Source organism: Urocitellus parryii, chromosome 9 (assembly GCF_045843805.1).
Source record: "Urocitellus parryii isolate mUroPar1 chromosome 9, mUroPar1.hap1, whole genome shotgun sequence".
In the NCBI taxonomy this organism is placed as follows: Eukaryota; Metazoa; Chordata; class Mammalia; order Rodentia; family Sciuridae; genus Urocitellus; species Urocitellus parryii.
In genome coordinates this window covers 33,897,746-33,918,712 of record NC_135539.1, presented here as the reverse complement: position 1 = coordinate 33,918,712, position 20,967 = coordinate 33,897,746, and the positions used below count along the sequence as shown (strand labels likewise).

Below are 20,967 nucleotides of genomic sequence, written 5' to 3'. Positions count from 1 at the left end.
CCCAGGGACCCCTGACAGAGCAGGTGAGGAGTGGCTGAGTCAGCTTGTGCGTTTCTTTGACATTTTAGATGCCATGGCCCTGGGACCCTTCAGACCACACCTGTCAACACCACAGCTGCGACATCTCCAGAGTTTAGGAAGGTCCATGAGCGCCACTCGGCTCCTCCTCTCCTTACCCTCCTCTCGTGATGACTGTCCCATTACCCTTCGCCTGTCAAGGACAGAACCTGGGCCAGTGTGTGAGGAGGGAAACATGGCAGAGGAAGCTGCTTTTCAAAACGTCCTCCCGACACCAGTCTTCAAAAGCCTCTGGGTGAAGCATCTGGCTTCAGTGGTTTGCTGCCTCCCACCTCCACGTGCCCTCTTGGGACTCATGACAGTTGGGAGCCAAAGGCCAGGGGCGGATGACCCTGATGGCCTCCTGCCCTCCAGCCACACCTGGCTATTTGTCACCCCCATTGAATCTTCCAACACTCCAGTAACTCGCCTTTTGCAGAGGACAGAAGAGTGGCAACAGGTAAGACCGTGTGGCCATCATGGTAGTGAAACCCAGGCCACCAACACCGACCAGGGCCAGCTTCTCACGGATGGCCACAGTGTTATTTCCCCAAGTGGTACGACCTTCCAGAAACTTGCCACACCTCCATTCAGAGGTGGTGTCTGTGTCCCTCCCAGGGACCTGCAGGGGCCTCAGTGACTGCCCAGCAGGGTGAGGCTCTGACATGAGGCTTAGGTAGAGCCCCACCTGCCTTAGGAAGGCCACAGCTACCCAGGGAGCCTGGGCCTGATGGAGGGCTCCCAAGGCCTGGGCATGGAGGCCCAGCTGTGCTCCCTGCTCGCAGACACGGGCAGCTGCATGAGCCACAGCGTGAGTCCCTTCATCTCATTGCAAGGACAACCTGGACCATGGGAACACCTGTATGAGATGGCAAGAATGGCCTGAGGGCCTGGGGAGGGTGCTCATACTGCATCAGAGGTGTGACTTTGCTTCCCAGCTCAGATGACCTTAACCCTTTGCATTTTTCTGGGCCTGGGACCTGCCCTTTGCCCCACAGTAGTGTCACAGTCACAAGGCGCTTCAGACTCCCTCTAGGTCTATATTTGTAGTTTTTTCTCAAAAACAATTCGAAACTGTCTAGGCTTCCTGTTCTTGCCTCTTTCCAGTGAGGAAAAGCCGGGACCCCATCTGCTTCACTCTGCAGGATCTTACTATCTCAGGCTGGGACATTTGATAGTGATAAAAAGGTCACTTTGAGGGGGTGGGAATCAAATGAGGCAGGAGGACAGATTCAAGGCAAGGCCAGCCTTAGCAACTTAGAAAGACCTTAAGCAATTTAGTGAGGCCCCGTCTCAAATAAAATAGGGCTTGGGATGTGGCTCAGTGGTTAAGCACCCTTGGGTTCAATCCCTGGGACCAAAAAATTGAAAGGGACACAGACGATGCCACGTGTGGACGGTGTCCTAAGCGCTCTCAGGAATGGATAGGACCCAGCCAAAAAGATGTCACCGAAGACATGAGCTACACCCCACTGGCACCAGCACAGGCACCTGGTGGCCTAGTACAAACTGACCCCACATTGTACCACCGCGGCCTAGTGCCCACTGACAGCACAGCCACCTTGATCAGAAAACAGTCCCGAGAATGGGGCTGCAGTGTGTTTTCACCACTGAGTGACAGCAGGCAACCTCAGGGAATAAGGAGGCTCCACCCTCCTGCCCCTTAAACCTGCAGGTTAGACACCTGCCTTCCCGCAGTGTGGGTCCAAAAGGACAGACCCCCATGAGTCTCAAGCTCAGAGACAAAACAAAACGAAACCCCACAGCTTCCACTTTGAGAGGACCCTGGAGCCCAGTTAGCAGCAGCACAGCCCATGTTCCAGGGTCACCATTGGCCTGGATAACTTTTCAAGCTCTAGCTGGAAGTAACCAGGGGAGCAGCAGGCCCAAAGCCCAGCCTGCAGGGAGAAGGCAAGCGCACAGCTCCCCCCGGCCCTCAGTCCACAGTGGCACCCAGAAGAGGGGTGGGGTGCTCCCTAGGCTGCAGGCTACTCCGCCATGGGGGTCCTGGGACCAGGCTGTGCTTTGGGGTGAGCAGTGGGCACAGGGACCCAAGGAGCCAGCTAGAAGCAGCCTCCTCAACTTCTGAGGGCTTCTGTTAGTGCTGCTGGGCTCACCATGCCCTTGGTGGCTGGTCAGTTGGTCTCCTGGGGAGAGACGCCAGGCGCTGACTTTTCTGCAGGGGACAGGCCATCTTGCTGCACTAACTCCCCCCCTCCCAGCGGCAGGGGGAGTACTCGGCCTTGGGGAGTCTGCGTGTGCTCAGCTGCCGCCTCAGGGAGGAGAGCTTGTCCCCCAGGGCCTTGCGCAGCCCTGCACTGTCCCTGACACAGGGCAGGTCTTGCCTGGTAGCCGGGAGTTGCCCTGTGAACATCTCCCACCGGTCCAGGGCATCCACGGCCCTGTCCACCTGCGCGAGCTCCTCCTCGGCCACTTCCCGTTCCAGGGCCTGGATACATGTGGCCAGCCACCGTCCGTGCTCCTCGATGGCCTCCACAGGGCCCTCAAGCTTCGGCAGAGCCTCTGAGGCCACCAGGGAGCTCTGCCCATCCTCGGGTCTCTCAGGGAAGGCATGACTCCATGCGTCAGGGGTGAGGGGCTCTGACAGGCTGGTGACAGGCTCTGAGTCGCTCTCACAGCACATGCCAGAGTCTGCGCTGAAGGGTGGGGTGTCCTCCGACATAGACGGCTCTCCTGCCTCCTGGCAGGGCCACGAACCTGCTGCTGCTTGGGTCCAGGCGTGGAGTCTCTGCGAGGGAGAAACGGGCTGAGTTTTCTCTGGTGGCCACTTGTCTGGCCAGCGAGCAGCCCGAGGACCCAGCTGCATTCAGTCACCTTGAGGCCCGTGGCAAGCTGGTGCCACCAGGGCCCTGCTGCCCAGCACTGCTGGGGACTGGAGTCCAGGCTGTGCTACAGCCAGACGTTCCAGGTCCCAGGAGCCTGCTGTTCACTTTTCAGGAACTGGGCACCTCTTGCTAACCCAGCCCTTCCTCAAAGCTGATGATTAAAGTCAGAAAATGTTAAGGCAAAAGAAACACTCAAAACACATCACTCCCTAAATGTTTCACCATGGCCTCCCATTACCTGTGCTCCTGAGGTCCCCTGTGTGTGCCAAGTCTGCAGGATGGGCATCACAAAGAGCAGCACTTTCCAGCTCTGCTCAGTCAATCAGTGGGCACTGGCCGGCACCACAAAGCTGGGCTTTTTCTTTGAGCAGAGACACTGGCCCTGGGTGGCTCCATGGCTCTTAGAGTCCTTGGGCCATCCCAGGACATGTGGCAAATCTCCTGCATAGCTCCCCTCTTATTACAGTCATTGTCCTACCAGGTCCTTGAGCCCTGTCCTGAGGGGACGGGCTGCTCCCAAGGGCCCAGCCACTTTAGGGAGCATCATGGGAGGAGATGCTGCACCCACCGCCTCCGCCCTCGGAGCTCACCCAGGGTCTGCTGAACACCACACCCCTGCCCTCAACTGGGTAAAGTTATAAAAGTTCCCATCAGATGGTTGAACGAGCCCCAGATGAAGGACATAAGTGAGAAATCAAACCCTTTCACAGCCAGAGCTGTCTTCAATTCCCATTTCTCAGCCTCACCAGGACAATAAGAGCTGCCGACAACCAAGCCCTTTGCCTGTGCCCCCGTGACTGGGCAGCTGGCCCATGAAGGGTGTCTCCACAAGTGACAACCACACCAGCTGCCCCGTTCTGCAGCTACACAGGCTCCTGGATCCCCACTAGGGAAGGGCCACACCCAGAGGGCTGTCCCTCTGCTCCCACGGGGAGTCAGTGCTATAATCTGAAAATACCTGGCCTCTACTTCAGGCCTCCAGCATCACAGGGATCAGTTCTAATGTGAGAACCCCATCCCACCAGGGAATTGTGACACCAGGGCAGGCTGAGAGCCACTACCCTGCCAGAAACCTGCCTGAGGAAGGGGCTCCCCAGAACCACAAGAGTCCAGCCTTAAACCCAGTGAAGTTCTGACAAGTTTTGGTTTTCAAATTGATAGGTCCTGTGCCTCCTTTGAAATTTTGTTTTCAGCCAGAGTGGATTTAAAGAGAAATAAAGAGAGAGTGAAGTTTCTGAGTTTACAAACAAATCTTCCCATGGGAATAAGAAAGGGGACCCTGCTCCATGGCCATGCCATATTCCACCAGCAGAGGGCAGCATCCCCTCGCCAGCACTGCCACAGGCAGGAGCTCCTGTTGAGGACTAGGTTAGTCTGGTTCCCTCTTCCTTCTAGTGACCCACAAGTCAGCCAAAGTGCCCCAAAGTGCCGGGTGCTTCCACTTGTCAAGCACCAGCTAAGGACTCGATATGCCATCAGGGAGACCTGTGAGGTCCTGGAGGATCAGGACACAGCACAGGTCCTCTGCCTGTGTGTGGCTTCCCCTGGGCCAAGTCAGGAGCTGGGGCAGCGCTTACCTTGTACCTCTCAGCGAGCCGGAAACCCAGGACGTGCTGCAGCTTCCTCAGGCAGATGGGGCAGAGGTCTGGGGGCCGCCGCAGGGCTTCATCCAGGCTGAGCGCCCCTTGCATGAGGCAGCGGAGCCAGCGGCAGCTCCCCAGGCCCAGGAGGTAGCAGAGTTCGTGGCATGTGACCTGAGGGAGAAGGCCACCAGCCTGGTCTCACAACCCTGCCCTCTACCCACAGACCCCCAACCCCTGGTGAGGTCAGACTGCTGGCAAATGGTCCAAGCACACCTGCCCCTCTGGGGGCTCAGGGGAAGCCACACAGCATGGGGGCTTGGGAGCCAGGCAGATCGTAGGTCAGATCCCAGCCATCCCCCAGAGCTATGTGGCCTTTGGCAAAACACTTGGCATCTCTGAGCCTCGATTTCCTCACTCCGTAAAGTGAGGGACTGGCCTCTTCTGGACAATGTAACTGGCCAGGCAGAAGGCTCAGCCAGAGCCCACTATGACCTTCCTCTGAGGACACATCCACAGCTGCCCAGCCACCCACCCTCTTCCTGTCCCCCATGCCCACCCTGAAGCACTGTTCCACTCCCAGGGTGCTAAAGCACTGGTTCCTGCCTGTGTCCTGCAGCGGGGTCTCAGGGCCATTTGCCACTACCTCAAGCAGAGCTGGATCAAGGTCACTGAGCCCCACCTATGAGAATTCCCCTGAGAACCGGGTGAAGCTACAGATGCACCCTTCTGGGGAGAGGGAAGGACAAGGGGACTCAGTGGGCAGCCTCAGATGCAGGGAGCCCAGAGTGAAAGCAGCCCATCCTCTCTTGCAACCCAGGCATGGCCTGAGGATGAGCCAGTACTGGGAGACCTTGCCCCTGGAGCAAGAGCACATGCCAGGCTCCCTCTAGGTGTAAATTGCAGGGCCCCAGCTCACCAGCTCACCATGCCCTGGGAGGGACTTGCTGAAGGTGAAGCTCCAGGTCTTATGGGAGTACAGGTCAGACAGCATGAGGCGCACACACAGTGCGTCATCTGGCTTGTTGTTCTTTAAGAAGGACAGGATACCATCTGGGAGGAGAGTGCTGGGGGTCAGGAGGTGGCTAGTGACTCATTTCCAGCTCCTGTTGAGGGCAGACTCATAAATGTGGAAATGGGGACATTATTCTGCATTATCGAGAGGGTCAAGTTCAGAGTGAAAGACCTGAGCTGCTGCACTACTGTTTTGGAGGATGGAGGAAGGGGCCACAAGCCAATGAATGAAGATGCCCAAGAAATTGGAAATGCAGACAGATCCCCCCCCAAAGCTCGAGGAGGAATGAAGCCTCCCTACACCTTGACCTCAGCCCAGGGAGACTCCTGACCCCCAGAACTGTAGGACCAGGTGTGTGGTCACTAGTCACAACAGTGATAAAGACTGACACTCCCCAGGAGTGTGGGCATGGACAGAGCTCAGGAAGCCAGGACACAACCAATGCAGAGCCCAAGGGAGGGAGAGTGGCCAGGAAAGCCCGGAGGGGTCTCACTGTGACTGATGAATGGGATGGTGCTCAGAGTGACCAAACAGGAAGGAGCATGCCACCAGGGGATTGGACCCTGCTCCCTGACCTAGGGAGGTAAGCCACCCCTCCCCTCAGCAGATAATAGTGAGATCCCAGACACTATCCAAGACCTCCAGAGGGGAGCATTGGCTGCAGGGCCACTGAGAAATTCAGGGGCAGGGCTGCTCCTTTTCTGTGACCAGGGATGGCTGTGTCAGACACACTCCCCCAAACTCAGACGATACACTAATGAGGAAGAACCTCCTGTCTGAACTATACCCCAGTAAACTTCAGATCCATCAGAAACCTACTGAGGAACCAGGAGGATTGGAGCTCAATGCAACAGAGCTGCGCTGCTCCTGAGATGAAGAGCCAGTATGATCCTGGCTGCCAATCTGAGGTGCCGTATTCTGAGAGGGATGAAGACTGCATCCCTGAGTGTCCTAGAGCTGCCCAGAGAAGGGTCACATCTTTGTCCCAGAGGAAAAAGAAAATCCCCTCAAGAATACTGTCATCCCAGGGTGTAGATATTTGTAAAGAATAATCTAAGTTGGGTGGCACACTCCTATAATCCTACCCGCTTGAGAAGTTGAGAAAGGAGGATCACAAGTTTGAGCCCAAAATTTAAAATAAAAAGGATGAGCATGTAGCTCAGTGGTAGAGCACATCTGGGTTCAGTCCCAGTACGAAATGAAAAAGAAACAAAAACAAAGGATGGGAATTGCTGTAATATGAAATTCAGGAAGGCATGGACTTCGGACACCAGAACCCTGTAAATTGACCAGGCAAGGCCCACTGGCATGGGTGGTAGGAGTAAGCATGTATCTCAGCTACAAAAAGTCAGGCTGGCTGAAACAGGAGTGTAGGCTCATGCTGTGGAGAAGGGTTTGACAAGGCAGGGAAGGGCCTTGAAGGATGGGAGATAACCAGATGGCATACTAGAAGGACAGATGGACACAGACCAAGCATAGAGGCTGTGGGAGTGTTTGCAAGTTCCTCAGACCAACAGCCTTGGCCTTACCCTGCAGTTGTTAGAAATGCAGGTCCCAGGACCACCCCAGACTCATCTCAGCAAGATGCTGTGTGTCCACATATTAGGGAGGAGTGCTCCTAAAGCTATAAGCAGGACAAGTGAAGAGAGGCTGACTCCACAGGATTAGTAGCAGATCCTCAGGTATGGGCTGATGTAGAGCATGACCATGATGCCAGCAGTACTGATTCTGAGCAGTTAGGAAGGAGCTGTCATGGACCCCAGACGTGCCAACTAGCCTGCTTGGGGCAAAGCCAGTCTAAGCCCAACTTCCTCTAGTCACTGCCAGGATGCCAGCCTCAGGGGAAGGGCATGGCACACTAGTGTCTCAGATAGAAGCTTGTCATTCTTCTCCAAAGCCCAGCACATTTATGCCCAGCTGGACCACCTGCCCTTAGAATGCTGGAAGCACACTGGCCAGCCCACCGCTGATCCTCCTCATTCCCCGGCTGGGTCATTCTTGTGTTGTCTAATCTCTGACAATAAAGAGCCCTAGAGGACAGCAGCCATGCTGCAGGTTCCCAAGTCCTGCTCCCCACGTCCAATCCAGTCTCTTTCAATATAGTATCAGGCCAGGTAACCCTGAATTCAATTTCTGCTTCTACCAGTGTCCAGCTCTGATACATGCGCAGGTCAAGTGACTTCTCCCAGCCTTAATTTCCTTATCTGTGAAGTGGGCTGATCCTAAACTCAGCACCCCACACAGGAAGTGATCTTTGTAAAGCTCACTGTCCAGGGGCGTCACTCTGTAGTGTTCCTTTCTAGGATCTGTTCGTAGATGTCTGACCAGACAACAAATCCTCTTGAGAAGCCTGTGTGGCCATATTCTTCCTCCTGCATCAGTAGGGGAAGTCTCTTACCCACTGTCAGCCTCCACCTAAATCCTTCTGCCCTGCCAGGTCATTTCTGCACAAGACCCAGTTCTTATGTGGAGCCCAAAACTGAAGGTGAAGATGTGTTCCTAGCAGCCAAGGGTGCCCTGGAGGAGGGACCTGCCCAGTTCTCTCTGCCACATGCAACCCAACATCTTAGCCATGGTGATAGCTCTGAAAGAAAAACCTTCAAAAGAAGGTCCTAGCTGTGATCTGCAATCTCTCCCCTATTAATTGTCTTAACAACTGCAGCTGCTGTGTACCAAAGTCTATCACTACCTGTTGCTGTACCTCTGTCAGTCAGTTAGGCCTTATGACTTAGAGCTGCAGATGCCACTGAATCCATGTACTTGTCCCAGAATAGCAAAGCAATATCCAGGGTGAGCTGGAATACACCAGGGTCCACCCACATTGCCAACCACCTTCTGTTACCCCTAGGTAAGTGCAAGCAGATATCCCAGGGAATGTGTATCCACAGAGACCATAACTCTCCAGAGCCTGCTATGACAAAATTGGCTTGAGGCACAGTGAGGCAATACTGAGGCAAGCCAGAGGATGCCAACCTGTCACCCCACTGCAGCTTGACCCTGGACCAGTACAGGTACCCTCTCCACACAGGGCTGCAGTACTGAACACCTGGGCATCCTGGATTCACTAACTTCAACCTCCTGGGAAGCTGGGATTGCAGGCCAGCAGTGAGAAAACACAAGTAAGGCAGAACTGAATGGAAGTTCAGTCTCAAGAGTTAATCAATAGCATTGGTATTTTTCCAAAACTGATTTGCATAAATTTCATCCAGTGTGTTCACCCAAGTGCTGTATAAATCCTTAGACTAGCACACTCCCAAGTAGCAATCCTATTGGGTCTCCTCTTGCCCTGTGGGAGTTCTGCTTCTGTTCACACTTGAATATATTCTGCTCTTGCACTCACTTATCCTCATCTGTGGTTTTCATTCTTCAAATTCATGACAAAGAATCCAGAAAGAAGAAATTTGCAGTGAGCAGTGGGGTCTGCTGCAATACTAGGCGCATGACCCACCATTGAGAGTTGCCACTCTTAACACCACTCTGTGGGAGTTGAGAAGAAATGGAATTTTTTGGCTTCAGAGGCCTGTAACTGACAAAAATCCCACCTTCCAGTAGAAGCAGAGAAACTCTAACTTCATCACTATGTTTCAGACAGGGAAACTGAGGTCCAGAGACATGAAGTGACTTAGCTACCATGGCCCAGGTGGCAGGCCAAAGGACCTGATTCAAACTTCATACCCCATAATGGAACCCCAAATCCCAGCATATTTGTGGAGTTCTACACAAATCCTCTAGAGGCAAATAGAGCATGGGATGTGTCCCCTCTGTGTCCTTCTGCAAAGCAAAGACTTTTCTGCCCTACTGATATTGATGCTGACTGGGGAAGAGCGTGTGCTTTTCTAAGCTTTTCCTCCCTAGGGAGGACCTGCCACTCTGAGCCAGGGCAGCCTAATCTGCCAGTTAACAAGGTCAGGTGGCTCAAACTGTGCATCCTTGGGCACTTGTTCTCCCACATCTGACTAGACAGATGCCCACATTTAGGCAAGAATCACAAATTCTTTTTTTAAAAAAAAATATTTTATTTTTTAGTTGTAATTGGACACAACACCTTTACTTCACTTGTTTATTTTTGTATATGGTGCTGAGGATTGAGCCCAGGGTCTCGCAAGTGTGAGGTGAGCGGTCTACCGCTGAGCCACAACCCCAGCCCAAATATCACAAATTCTTGTTGTTCTAGATGCACTTTGCAGAATACCCAGCAGCAGCATCGTGTTATTCATCAGCCAAAACCTTAAAGGCACTTTGCGCAACCCCACACAGATTGAGATGAATGGGGCTGGGGCTTTGCACTGCTCTGGTTTCCACATGTTGAAAGAGAAACCTAAAGCTTAGACCACAGGAGGAAAGGAATCTGTGCAAACCCCCACTTCCTTTGAATCTCCCTCACTTATGAGTCCCCAATTCTGCTCTGACAGTTTCCATCTCCATTAGGGAAGAGTCCACAAGGCTGGGCCTCAGATGCTGAATGTTGGTAAAGTTTGGCATTTCGAGGCTGCTCCCCCACCCAGATTTTCTCTTTGAGAAGCTGCCTTCTCTTCCCTGGTGTGTAACATCTAATCACTAATCCATCAGCTACCTGGAGTCCCTGAAGTCCCCTTTGTGACACAGAGCCTGGTAGGGGATTGGGGGTACCCAATGCTGAACACAAGAGAGTCCCTGCTGGCCTGCAGGGAACATCTCACCCACTGACTCATCACTGCCAGGAAACACCTTTCACTGGTCCCCTGCCCTAGACTCTCCCACTGCCTGTGTGCTCTGGTTGGAAATCAACAGCACACAGTAGCCCCAGCCTAAGACACTGTGGTGGGGAATTCTGCTGTGCCCCTTCCCTTCTGAAACTCGCCTCTCTCTAGTTCTCTCTAGTTCTCTGCACTGTGACCTCTAGTTGCCTTAGATATTCTGTCCTTTCTGCTCAGGGACACTGCTGACCCCATGTCCCCTCCTTCTCTGTGGATTGAACACTCCCTATCTGGCCAGAGAGCTGGGCTGTCTCTGGGCTGGCCTCTCAGGAATCTAAATTCCTAAACATGGACTTTCCATATATATTTCCCTCCTTTTAAATTTATTTCAGCTGAGACAGCAAACTGGACCCTTGAATCCATGTTGGGCAGAAGCAACCAAAGTCCACCATTGACGCTCATTCTGTTTTTCCCAAGGATGTCACTGGATCTGTGGTCACAGAGGGGAAACACTCTTTGAGGTGCAGAGACCTTGACTCACCAGAGGACGGAGGATGTTGAGAAGAGAGGACAAGGTGTGGAGAACCTGCTGGGGAGGAGGTGAGTGGAGTTTGCTTAGAAGCTTCCTATTCAGGGGGACCCCCAAGGTTAGGACACTATTTGGGACCAGCCCCAAAAGATACACATGGCATGAGGTGTGGGAGGGGCCCTAGTGAAAGCATTTGTGTCCTCAGGATGCATCGTCTTCCCAGGACATTGATGTGCTCAGTGCCTCACCAACCAGGGAAGCTCACCTTGGTTTCAGTGGCTTGAGTTTTTACTGGAATTCATTAGGGAGGCATGGGGTTTCAGTTGTCTTGCAGTAGAACCCAATCTCTAGCCTTCCTCTGCTTTCTGGAGCACTGGCTGATATGTAGCCCAAAGTTTCACACCCTCCCCTCATCATGTGGTGACATTTCTAGTGTGGCTGGCTCTCCCCAATTGGAATTGGCTTGTTGTCATAAATTCAGTATTGGTCCCAGTGCCCCACTCTAAATTATAGCCTCTCTCTGTTACCCATAAAACTTCAAATACTGGGTAATTCAGATAGCAAATCCATCCAAGCCAAGGAGTCACAGGAAATGGAACAGAGGAAGACAATTACTGAAACTAGATATGTGCCTCCCAGTGGTTCAAGTGCCTGAAGCTTGTTCCCCAGTGTGGCAGTATTGAGGTGGTGGAACCTTTTATATGTGGTGCCAAATCAAAGGTAATTAGATCATGGGGACACTCACCTCAGAAGGCATTAATGCAGGTCTCAAATACTGAGTTATGAGAACAAATTGTTATTTAGGGAGTCTACACCATGCATATGACTCCTTTTGCACTTGGCCTGCTCCCTTTCTACTTCTGCACCACATTGTGATGTCCGGGGAGCTGGAGGAATTGCTAGTATTCCAACACCATGCTCTTGGACTTACAGAACTGTGAGCTCAATTTTCTTCATGGAGACTATGGGTATAACTCAGTAGTACATGAATTGCTAGCATGCATGGATTCCATCCCTGGCAGTTAAAAAATAAGTAAATGAATGGCTATTCTAAATAAGATATCAAGCCTCATGCCCATTTAATTATCACCAAAATAATGATAGAGATGTTTCTGTGACTTTTTCCAGAAGGACCAACCCAGCCCTTCCCTCTAGAAATCTGCCAGGCTGCTATAGATAAGAGCAGTCTTTCCCAAAGATCCATAAAATGAGAGTTAAACAGTGCTCTCCAAGCTCTGGAATTTTTAGTCAAGATAAATGCTTGTTTAGAATTTTTTGCTTTATTATATCAAAATACAGTTTCAAGGAAACTTGTAATGACAGAACACACAGGTTCAATGTACCATTCATGCAGTATCCCCCAATGCATGTGCATGACAAGACTGTACATTAGGAAATTGTCATCTATGCAAGAAGTCTGTAGGTATTTTACCATTTTACCACATGTATAGATGTGTGTAACCTAAACTGAATCAAGATGCAATCAGGAAAAACACCACACCAAGAAAATGTATTCTAGACATTCCCTTGATCTAAGGAGAAACCAGGGAAGAAATGCGGGAGGCCTGTAGGGAGCCAGTGCTCACAGCATATCTCCTCTGAACTGTTAGACGAAGCAGGCATGTTTCAGATAGTCCCTAAGTGGGAGTGACCGGGTGCATAGCCTCTTGGGAAGTAAAATCAAGTACTTGCCTTCAGACCTGCTGTGAGCCCAGGAACATGGATTTCCGGTGAGCTGTGCAAGTGGACTTCTGGTGTGGACAGGAACTCAGTCTTACAGTGGGAATAGGAAGGCCAACTTAGGTGAGGTTAGAAAGGAAGCCTCCCGGTGGACCCCCAAATCAGAGTTTAGTGCTTGCCTGCCCAGCATTACCCAAGACAGGCCTTTCCTCAAGAAGGCTTTGCTGGTCAGGGTTTTCTAAAGGGCACCTCACACATGGGGATCAGGAAAAAAAAAAAAACAGTCTGGAGACCCTGATGCTGCCTGATGCCACCCTCCCGCTACATAGTTTACATCATGATTCCCCCATCTCTATCCATACCACCTGCCCTTGTCTTACTTCCTGGACACTAACCTGTCTCCCACACTCTATGGTAAGTACCCAGAGAGCAGCACTTGAGCCTAGTTTATTGCTCTGCTCATCCAACTCATGCCAAATGCTTAGTTAAATTCCTGTAAAAACTCAGCTGAAACCAAGGTCAGTTTCCCTGGTAGGTCATATACATCCATGTCCTCTGAAGATATTGCATCCAGAGGACATGACAGCCTTCATTCAGACCCTCCTAGACCTCCAGCCATGTGCCTCTTATCTCTTATGTTAGCTGGTCCCAATTTGTGTCCTTTTTTACATGACAAATCAGTAATTATAGGATTGTGCTCTTCTAACCTCAGTGAGATATTATAGAGAATTATACAGTAGGTTCATGGGAATCCACAAATATACACCAGTGGTGAGAAGTGCGAATGGCCTGGGAAACCTGGAACTTACAGCTGGTTTCTGAAGACAGGGCAGTGTAGAGGGGGCTTACAGCCTCAATCTGTAGCATGTGACCTCCATGCAATTGATCAGCGTCAGAATTGCATTGCACAGTGCCAGTCTTTAGTGACTTCTTCCTTCAAGGAACTTATACCTGTTCACTTGCTCAACTCACCCAACCACCATCCCTCTTTTTTTTTTTTAAGAGTTAGAGAGAGAGAGAGAATTTTTTAATATTTATTTTTTTTTTAGTATTTGGCGGACACAACATCTGTTTGTATGTGGTGCTGAGGATCGAACCCGGGCCGCACGCATGGCAGGCGAGCACGCTACCGCTTGAGCCACATCCCCAGCCCCACCATCCCTCTTTTAACACATTCAACCAACCTTAAGCTTGTTCCATGTTGGTCCTTTCTAACCTCTTCACATCATTTCTTCTTGCCTCTTTAACCCCACATCACATCTCGTCACTGACTCTGTTGCAACCTCTCTTTAACTTTGTTTTAACTTCTTGCTGATACTTTTCTTCACCTGCTTCTTTCTACAGCTGCTTCCATATTCTCTCCCATCTCCCAAGATGCTTGTCTGCAGTAATTCAGTGCGCACACTCTTAGTTCTTTCCTCTCTGTGCCTATCTATTTAGCAACCTTAGCACTTCCTATCATCTCATTCTTCTCACAACCTGCTCTAGTACCTTCATTTTCCTTCATGAGTTTCCATTTCAACAAGACCCTTTGGATTTCCTTCATTTATGTAAAACTAGAAACATACATAGGTTTCAGGAAAGACTCCCATTGTGACTCAAGTAGCAAAGTCTTTTATTCCCTGGGTGTCCCTGTCTTTGGACTTTGACCAGGAAGTTTTACTTTTACCTTGGCTTTGGAATTCCTCCAGAATTTTCTTTTATTCTTCCTGTGTTCTCTCTCGCAACATCCACCCTGTGTTTCCTGTTTCCAGTCTCTAGTTTAAGTTCTACAACCTTCTCTGTTGTTCTGCTACATGAAAAAAAATTGAGGTGGTTTTCTCCCCCACAGGTTACAAATTTGGTCAATTAAAAACAACACTGTTAAACAGCAGTATCATTTGACAGCAAACAACCAATCTGGAATGACATGATCATATGTGTCATTAAGGTAAGGAGATTTTCAACTTTATTCAGTTTTTTCACAAATGCACTGTGCTGTGCTCTTCACAAGCACATAACACATGTGCTCTCGAATGATACATATTTAAAAATGACAGAAAACATGTCAAGGCAAGTTAAGTACTAGCAGCTCAATAGTCACAATAATGATGATGGAACATCAAATAAAAACTATATTTATAAGACTATGGGATAATACTACTGAGGTATAAAAGTAATAGATAAAAAGATTAAAATCTTGAGAGAAATATTTATGTACACAAACATGTTATAACACTAATCACAAAACCAATAAGAAACAACAATTTTCTGAACAACATCTATCTCAAAACTATTTAAAATAAACATAGTTCAAAATAAACAACATTTATCATATGTACTAAAACTGTGACAATCCTATAAATAAATTATCTCCGTGCTTAGTATCCTTAAGGGATAAGTGACCCAAGATGAATTAAAAGGAGAGGTAAAAAGAGAATTTACAGGGGGAGAGAGAGAGATTCATGGCTAAAGGATATTAACTTTAGACCAAGATCAACCATTCATCAAAGCTGACATGTGGGCCCAATTGCTGTGGGTTAAGGATTTCTAGCACATTCTGAGTGATAAACTGTTCTCTCTCAGGTCTGGCTGAGCAGCCTCAGAGCACCCAGCACACCTCTAGGGGGTCATCTGTGTGGTTAGAGATTGAGACCATGAAGCTGACTTGGAGATTCAGGCTGTTTCACCATCTGCAGAGGGTGGCTGTGGGTGGAGGTGGACAGGACTGGATCAAGAAGTTAGGTCCTCGAGCATCTTAAATAGACAATCACTGACTCTGTCTGTCATCAAGCCAGGGATGCAGAATTTTGTCCCTCCCCTCAGGCCTCCATAGTTCCAGGACTTCCAGGCAATGAGGTGCGATCTCGGCCCCACACCCAGAGCTCCGGATCATAAGCTTGAATCTGGAAAGGAAAAGAGCCCCCACCAAAGCTGATGACTTTACAGGATATTGAGGGTTTTGAAGTTATGATTAATTTTTTTCCCATTCCTTAAAATTACTTCACCTTGATTTGGACTTTCTAGTCACTGTGATTCAACAGTCTACAAATATCTCAACAAATACAATGTTGAGAGGCTTGATTCTATTAACTAAGTTCTGTCAGCTACAAAGGAGGTGACATAGCAAGGTGTAATTATTAGATTTATTTAGCCTGGTGACAAATGAAGTAGCTATATATGGATATCACAACATTATTTCAGCTATTACTCACATGGATGACACTTATCAGGATAATGTTATATAGAATGTGGGACACATTTTTTTAGATTTCTTTTCAATAAAAATCAATTATATTTTCCTGTATCAGATAACTAAATTAAGTATTTGTAAAGATGCTTTGACAGATAGAATCCTTTTGGTGTCCCTTCCCATCAAATTTGAAAAGTTGATTTAATCAAGAGACAAGCCTTATCATTGTCCCTGATTTGAGTAGAATAGTGGTTGAACATTAGTAATATTTCTGCTTGGATCCATCAAGAATACTTAGTAACATGGATAAATGCAAAACTGAGGACTGCGCAGGAAGTCCTTCCCTCCCTCCTGAGCTTTCTCCTCCCCAGAGCCCACCTGCAGCCACCCACCTTCCTGTGTCTCTCAAGTCAGCCCATCCCTCTCCCTCCACAAGCACACACAGCACCACCCACCTCCTCACACTCCTCCTTGGAAACCCGAGTGTTCCAGCCCATGGAACAGATGAACTGATAGCGCAGTTTGTGGAACAGGGGACGCTGGGCATAGCTCTTCCCATAGAGGAAACGAAAGATGTCTTGTTTAGGAGCCTGGTTGTCCTCCTCCATGTCATTAGCCAGGTAGCTGCGGAAAGAAACCAGGTTGCTCTTTAGAGGCACAACCAAGAAGGACCTCCCCTTGGAGTCAGCTTCCCAAAATGGACTCCCAGAGGACCATCTTCAGACAGGACTGCACCAGCCCTATTAAGTGTTATGGAGGACCATGCCTTAGTCCAGAGGACTCTGCCAGACACATACCTTCTGAAGGACTCCAGCCTTTTTCTAGAAAGCATTGAGCAACACAGTTGTGGGAGAGGCCTAAGGGGTGGTTGGACCCATCTTGGAAGGATTTTCAGGAGGTGTGTAGAAAGAGCCACAAATGTGAGAAGACTCCTGTAAGAAGAACCAGAGGGGACCACCCTAAACGGGACCTGTGCCAGGCTGGGAACTGGGCATCTGTCTTGGAAATCCAGAGGCAGAAGACAGAACAGTGCTGGTATAGATACAGGAAGGAAGAGCAGTCAGATGTGTCTGCACCTCCAGTCTCTCTGCCAGGGACAGGAGGTGCCCATGCTTTCCTGCACTCCTCTCAGGTGGGCTTTATGTTTCCTTAGTTTCCTTGACTCTTTAACAGCTGGCCTTTAGGGAGCATGTGTGTTTGCTTTGCTAGGGAAGTGTGGAAAAGAAAAACAAACTATACTACAGTGCTGTGATCTCGTGTACACGGAGCAAACAGGACAAAGAGGCTAAAAGTAAAAGAAAGGTTAGTGCCCCTCTGCTCCCCTCCTACCCTCCCAGGTAGTGAGTCCTGATTGATGAAGGAGACCAAATACTCACAGGGCCACAAAGAAGTGGATTCTCTGGTACTGCCAGGAGAAGAGGCCAGCCCGGCTAAAATAAGCTATGACCATAGACAGGAGGTACTGATGGAGAGAGAAGAAAAAACAGAGAGAGGTCACATCCTGGAAGAGGAGGAAAGAGGGGACAGAGGAATGGGAGTCTGGGGTGAAGAGTGCCCCTGCGAGAAGGTCGCCAAGTAAGGAGACCTGCTGTTTTGGGGAAGGACCTGTGACAGTCGGAGCAATTGGGGGAAGAGGAGGCTTAGTGTGTACTGTAGGATCAGCTCTGAGGGGACCTTTTGAGGGAAGGCATGTAAGTGAGCTGGGTGAGGAGGGTCTTGGGTAAGCTGGAGAATGGGGCGTCCCAAGAAGTGTAAAGAGGAGAGGAGCCCCAGCCATAGGATATGGCTCACTCTGTAGAGTGCTTGCTAGCCTCGAATGCACAAGGCCCTGGGTTCAATCCCTAGCATCACAGAAAAAAAGGCTGTTGAGCAATGGGGTTGTGGCACAGTGGTCGAGAGCTTGCTAGCTACCTGTGAGGCATTGGATTTGATCCTCAGCACCACATAAAGATAAAAAATAAAGGTATTCTGTCCATCTACACCTAAATAAAACATATTTAAAAAAGTAAAAGAGGAGAGGTGCCCAAAATCTCAGATAACAATAGCAGAGAGGGGAGGATAGGAATGCAACACCCCAAGCAGAAGCATGGTCCACCTGTCCTCACTGCATGGAACTGCTAGGCCCTGAAGGGAGATGTTGACAAGTCACAAAGGATCAGAACTTGGCACATCTTGTTGGTTCTACATGGAGACAGAACGTCCATGGGCTAGAAAGCCCTCCCCTCTCCAGGCTGTGCTGGAGCAGGATCACTGCCCAGTGGAGAACAACCTCACCTTGTCAGACACTCTCAGCTTCTTGTCCCAGGCCAGGAATCTTTTGACAACAGGATCCTCTGTGAACAGCACACTGGTGTTAGTTGGGAACCAGAAGGGGCTTCATGGGTGATAGAGAACAGAGAGAAGAATAGGACCTGCATTGGAGAAGGTGTGGGATTGGAGTGCAATAGAGCCCAAAAGAGCCCAATATCCCACGTGGATAGGAAAAGGTCAGGAACATTCCTGGGAAAGCTGCTTTGCCCTGAAACCCCCCAGGGAAACAACTGAGTGAGGGTTGGGGTAAGAGATAGATGTCTGTATGACTAAGAACTTGGATTAAACCGCAAGGGCCCATCATCCCCCAAGAATGCACCACCTCAGAATTAGAGTTACTATGTTATTTTCTCATTTGATGGTCACCCCTCAGGGAGGAGGAAATCTATTAGAGCCACAGTGTCTGCAATCAGTGAGGATAATTGGAATCAAGCTCTGTGATCCCAAGCAGGGTCATTTTTCAGGTGTAATGTAATCATCCATCATCTAAGAGTTTCACAGGGTACATGGGTCCTGAGTCCTCCAGGAATGGGGATCTCAGGGATAGCAGGGCTCTTTGGAAAAGTGCAGAGGCTATAAGTTCCTTCTTTGTGTAAAGAGCAGGATTGGAGGGCGCTATCTGGGTATCTCCCTACCTAGAAGCCTGTTGAAAACCTCATGGTGTTCTGGTTGCACCGAGTCCATGCGCCGTTTTTTGAGTTTCATTTTGAGGCCACACAGTGACTCCACATCCCAGGGGTGATTTAGCCCACTTTCCACATCCTCCAGCTCATCCTCAGATTCAGTGGAGGACTCTCTCTTTCTCTTTATGCCAGTGGTCTCAGGCAGGAGTCCAGATTCTACCCAGAGTGCAGAATCAAAAATCCCCGGGGGATCATCCTCCGAGTCTCCCTCAGATTCTGAGGTCCACTCTCTTTTCCGACATGGGAGGCAGGGTTTTACCCACAGACCTGAGTAAAGGAAGCAGAGTCAAGCTCCTGAATTTGGAACTCATCCTTTCATCCTCTGATCCCAGTTCACCTCCCACCCCCAGACCTTCAACTGTTGCCTTCTGAGCTATTGTTCCATCTCTCCCCTTGGCTGGTAGCCGTCTTCCCCTGATTCTCCGTATCATTGTCCCATCTCCCTGTTCCTCAAAACTCTTCCTCATTATGGACACTTTCTCTCATGGGTGGAGTGACCCTTTTTACATCCCCTCTACCAGCTTCCCGGACTTAGATCTCATCTTCTAGCCCAATTCCTTTCTCTGCAGATTTTCCATCCATGTGGACTTCCTTGTCCCGTGGCCTATTCTGAACTTCAAAAGTGGGCTTCCCACCTTTCCTGACTGCTCTACCCCTTCGTCCTTACCAGTCATCATGTCAAATCAGTTCTCACTCTAGCTCCCTCACCTGATGGACCTGCCACTTCATCATCTACCACCACTTCTAGGTGGGATTCTGAGGTGCTCGGCTGGGAAGGCGATTGCCCAGACTGGGAGATTTCTTGATCTGCCATAAGTTCTCCAATACTCTTTCTTCCTTCTACAAAACCTAGGTTCTTATTAAGGTAAATCTTTCTTCCAGAATTTGGTTGAATAGAAGTCTGTTTGCTCTTCTCCAAACAGGAGAAATCAGGTGAGGAACAGTTCTGAGAAAAAACTGTTGCCCACTGCACTGCCAGTGGTCCACAGAGTCTGTCCCTTCCAATCAGGAAGGTTGGAAGCCTCTGATGTCATCACTCATTCCAACCTGGCAACCAGTTTGAAGGAAAACACCTGTAACTGTCAGACTGGTGTGTGCACCTGTCCTAGAGTTCTAGAGGAGATGGTCTGTGCTGTGACTGATCCAAACTCTGTCCACTTTGCCAAACTACCCTACGGGTCTCTGACTCCCTCTTTCACTTCTGTCTAGACCCGGGTTCTTCTCTCCATTCTCAACACAACACATGTTAGATACCCAACCTCTGGGCATTTCCATTTCAGAGTTCAGTGCAGTGGGAGATTAAGGAGTATGGCAAGGAAGAAGGGGGAGGGCAGAAATGACATGACCTCCCAAGAAGGAGCTCAGTATGTACAAAAGAACCCACGTACACTGAATTATCACTTGAAAACCCTAAAAGGAAACACTCAGTTTAGCAAATCTAATCTGCTAAGTGCCACTGGCCTTCACTGTTTTCAGAAATCTGTTAAGGGGACACACTCTGCACTTCGGCATGTTTGACACAAGGATTCCTTTTGAGGTCATAAAATCATAGGAAATTGTACACATGCTCATGGTTTTCCTAGAGTGTCTACACTATCTGGGAGTCTATGGATCACCTCAGGTTAGCCTCTCAATTCCAATCAATCTCTCTCCAGTTACATAGCATATTTGGGAGCACAGACATTGCTCTTGACCTGCATATTTCATTGTCACCAATGCACCCTATGGAAAGTCTCACATGTAGAAAAAAGAAACAAATGGGAGATTTTCCCATTGAAGACAGAGAATAATATTTGCTGAGAAGATGGGAAGTGCATGGGATGTGACCCAGCACCCAGTGGAACTGGGGAGGTGCTTCCAAACATCCTAACTTAGCCTTTTGCTTTACAGCTGGGCATTCAATCCATGTTTTATCTTTCTGTCCACAAAATGTGTTTAAATGTGTAGAAAACTTGCCATGTTAACCATTGTGCCGTGTAGAGGGAGAATTGTCTCAATACATGCATGTCTCACTTAAAAATGGAGATATATTCCTAAAAATGTGTTATAGGCTGATTCATCATTGTATAAACATCCTAGAGTGCTCTTACACCAACTGAGATGGCTACAATCTCACTGTGCTGTCATACTGTGGGACAAATTCATGTATGTGGTTCCATCGTTGGCCATAACGTCATCACGTAGGGCATGAGTTTAAATTTCTGTTGTGCAACCACCTGCATCACTCATCTGGAGAGCTTTTCCATCACCATAAACAGACACTCTTTACCAATGAAGCATTATTTCCTTCTTCTCCTTCTACAGTTCCTACTGACCACCATTCTACTTTCTGTCTCTATAAAATTGAGAACCATTGATATCTCATTTGTGTTGAAGACTGTGAACTCATACAGTATGTGTCCCACTGTGTCTGGGTCAT

General features: G+C 49.3%; 1 protein-coding gene and 1 pseudogene across 1 annotated transcript; both read right to left on the bottom strand.

Moving 5' to 3' along the window:
* Positions 1-2,260: 2,260 nt before the first annotated feature.
* LOC144256969 (archaemetzincin-1-like) lies at positions 2,261-13,250 on the bottom strand (annotated as a pseudogene).
* Positions 13,251-14,220: 970 nt separating this feature from the next.
* LOC144256920 (speedy protein E4-like) lies at positions 14,221-19,448 on the bottom strand. The gene is made up of 6 exons (XM_077802764.1): positions 19,262-19,448; positions 18,501-18,721; positions 17,830-17,888; positions 16,932-17,017; positions 16,011-16,179; positions 14,221-15,268 (listed from the first exon to the last, which is right to left on the bottom strand). The coding sequence occupies exons 1-6, from the start codon at positions 19,360-19,362 to the stop codon at positions 15,185-15,187; spliced, it is 720 nt and encodes a 239-aa protein (XP_077658890.1). The 5' UTR covers positions 19,363-19,448; the 3' UTR covers positions 14,221-15,184.
* Between the last annotated feature and the right edge of the window lie 1,519 nt (positions 19,449-20,967).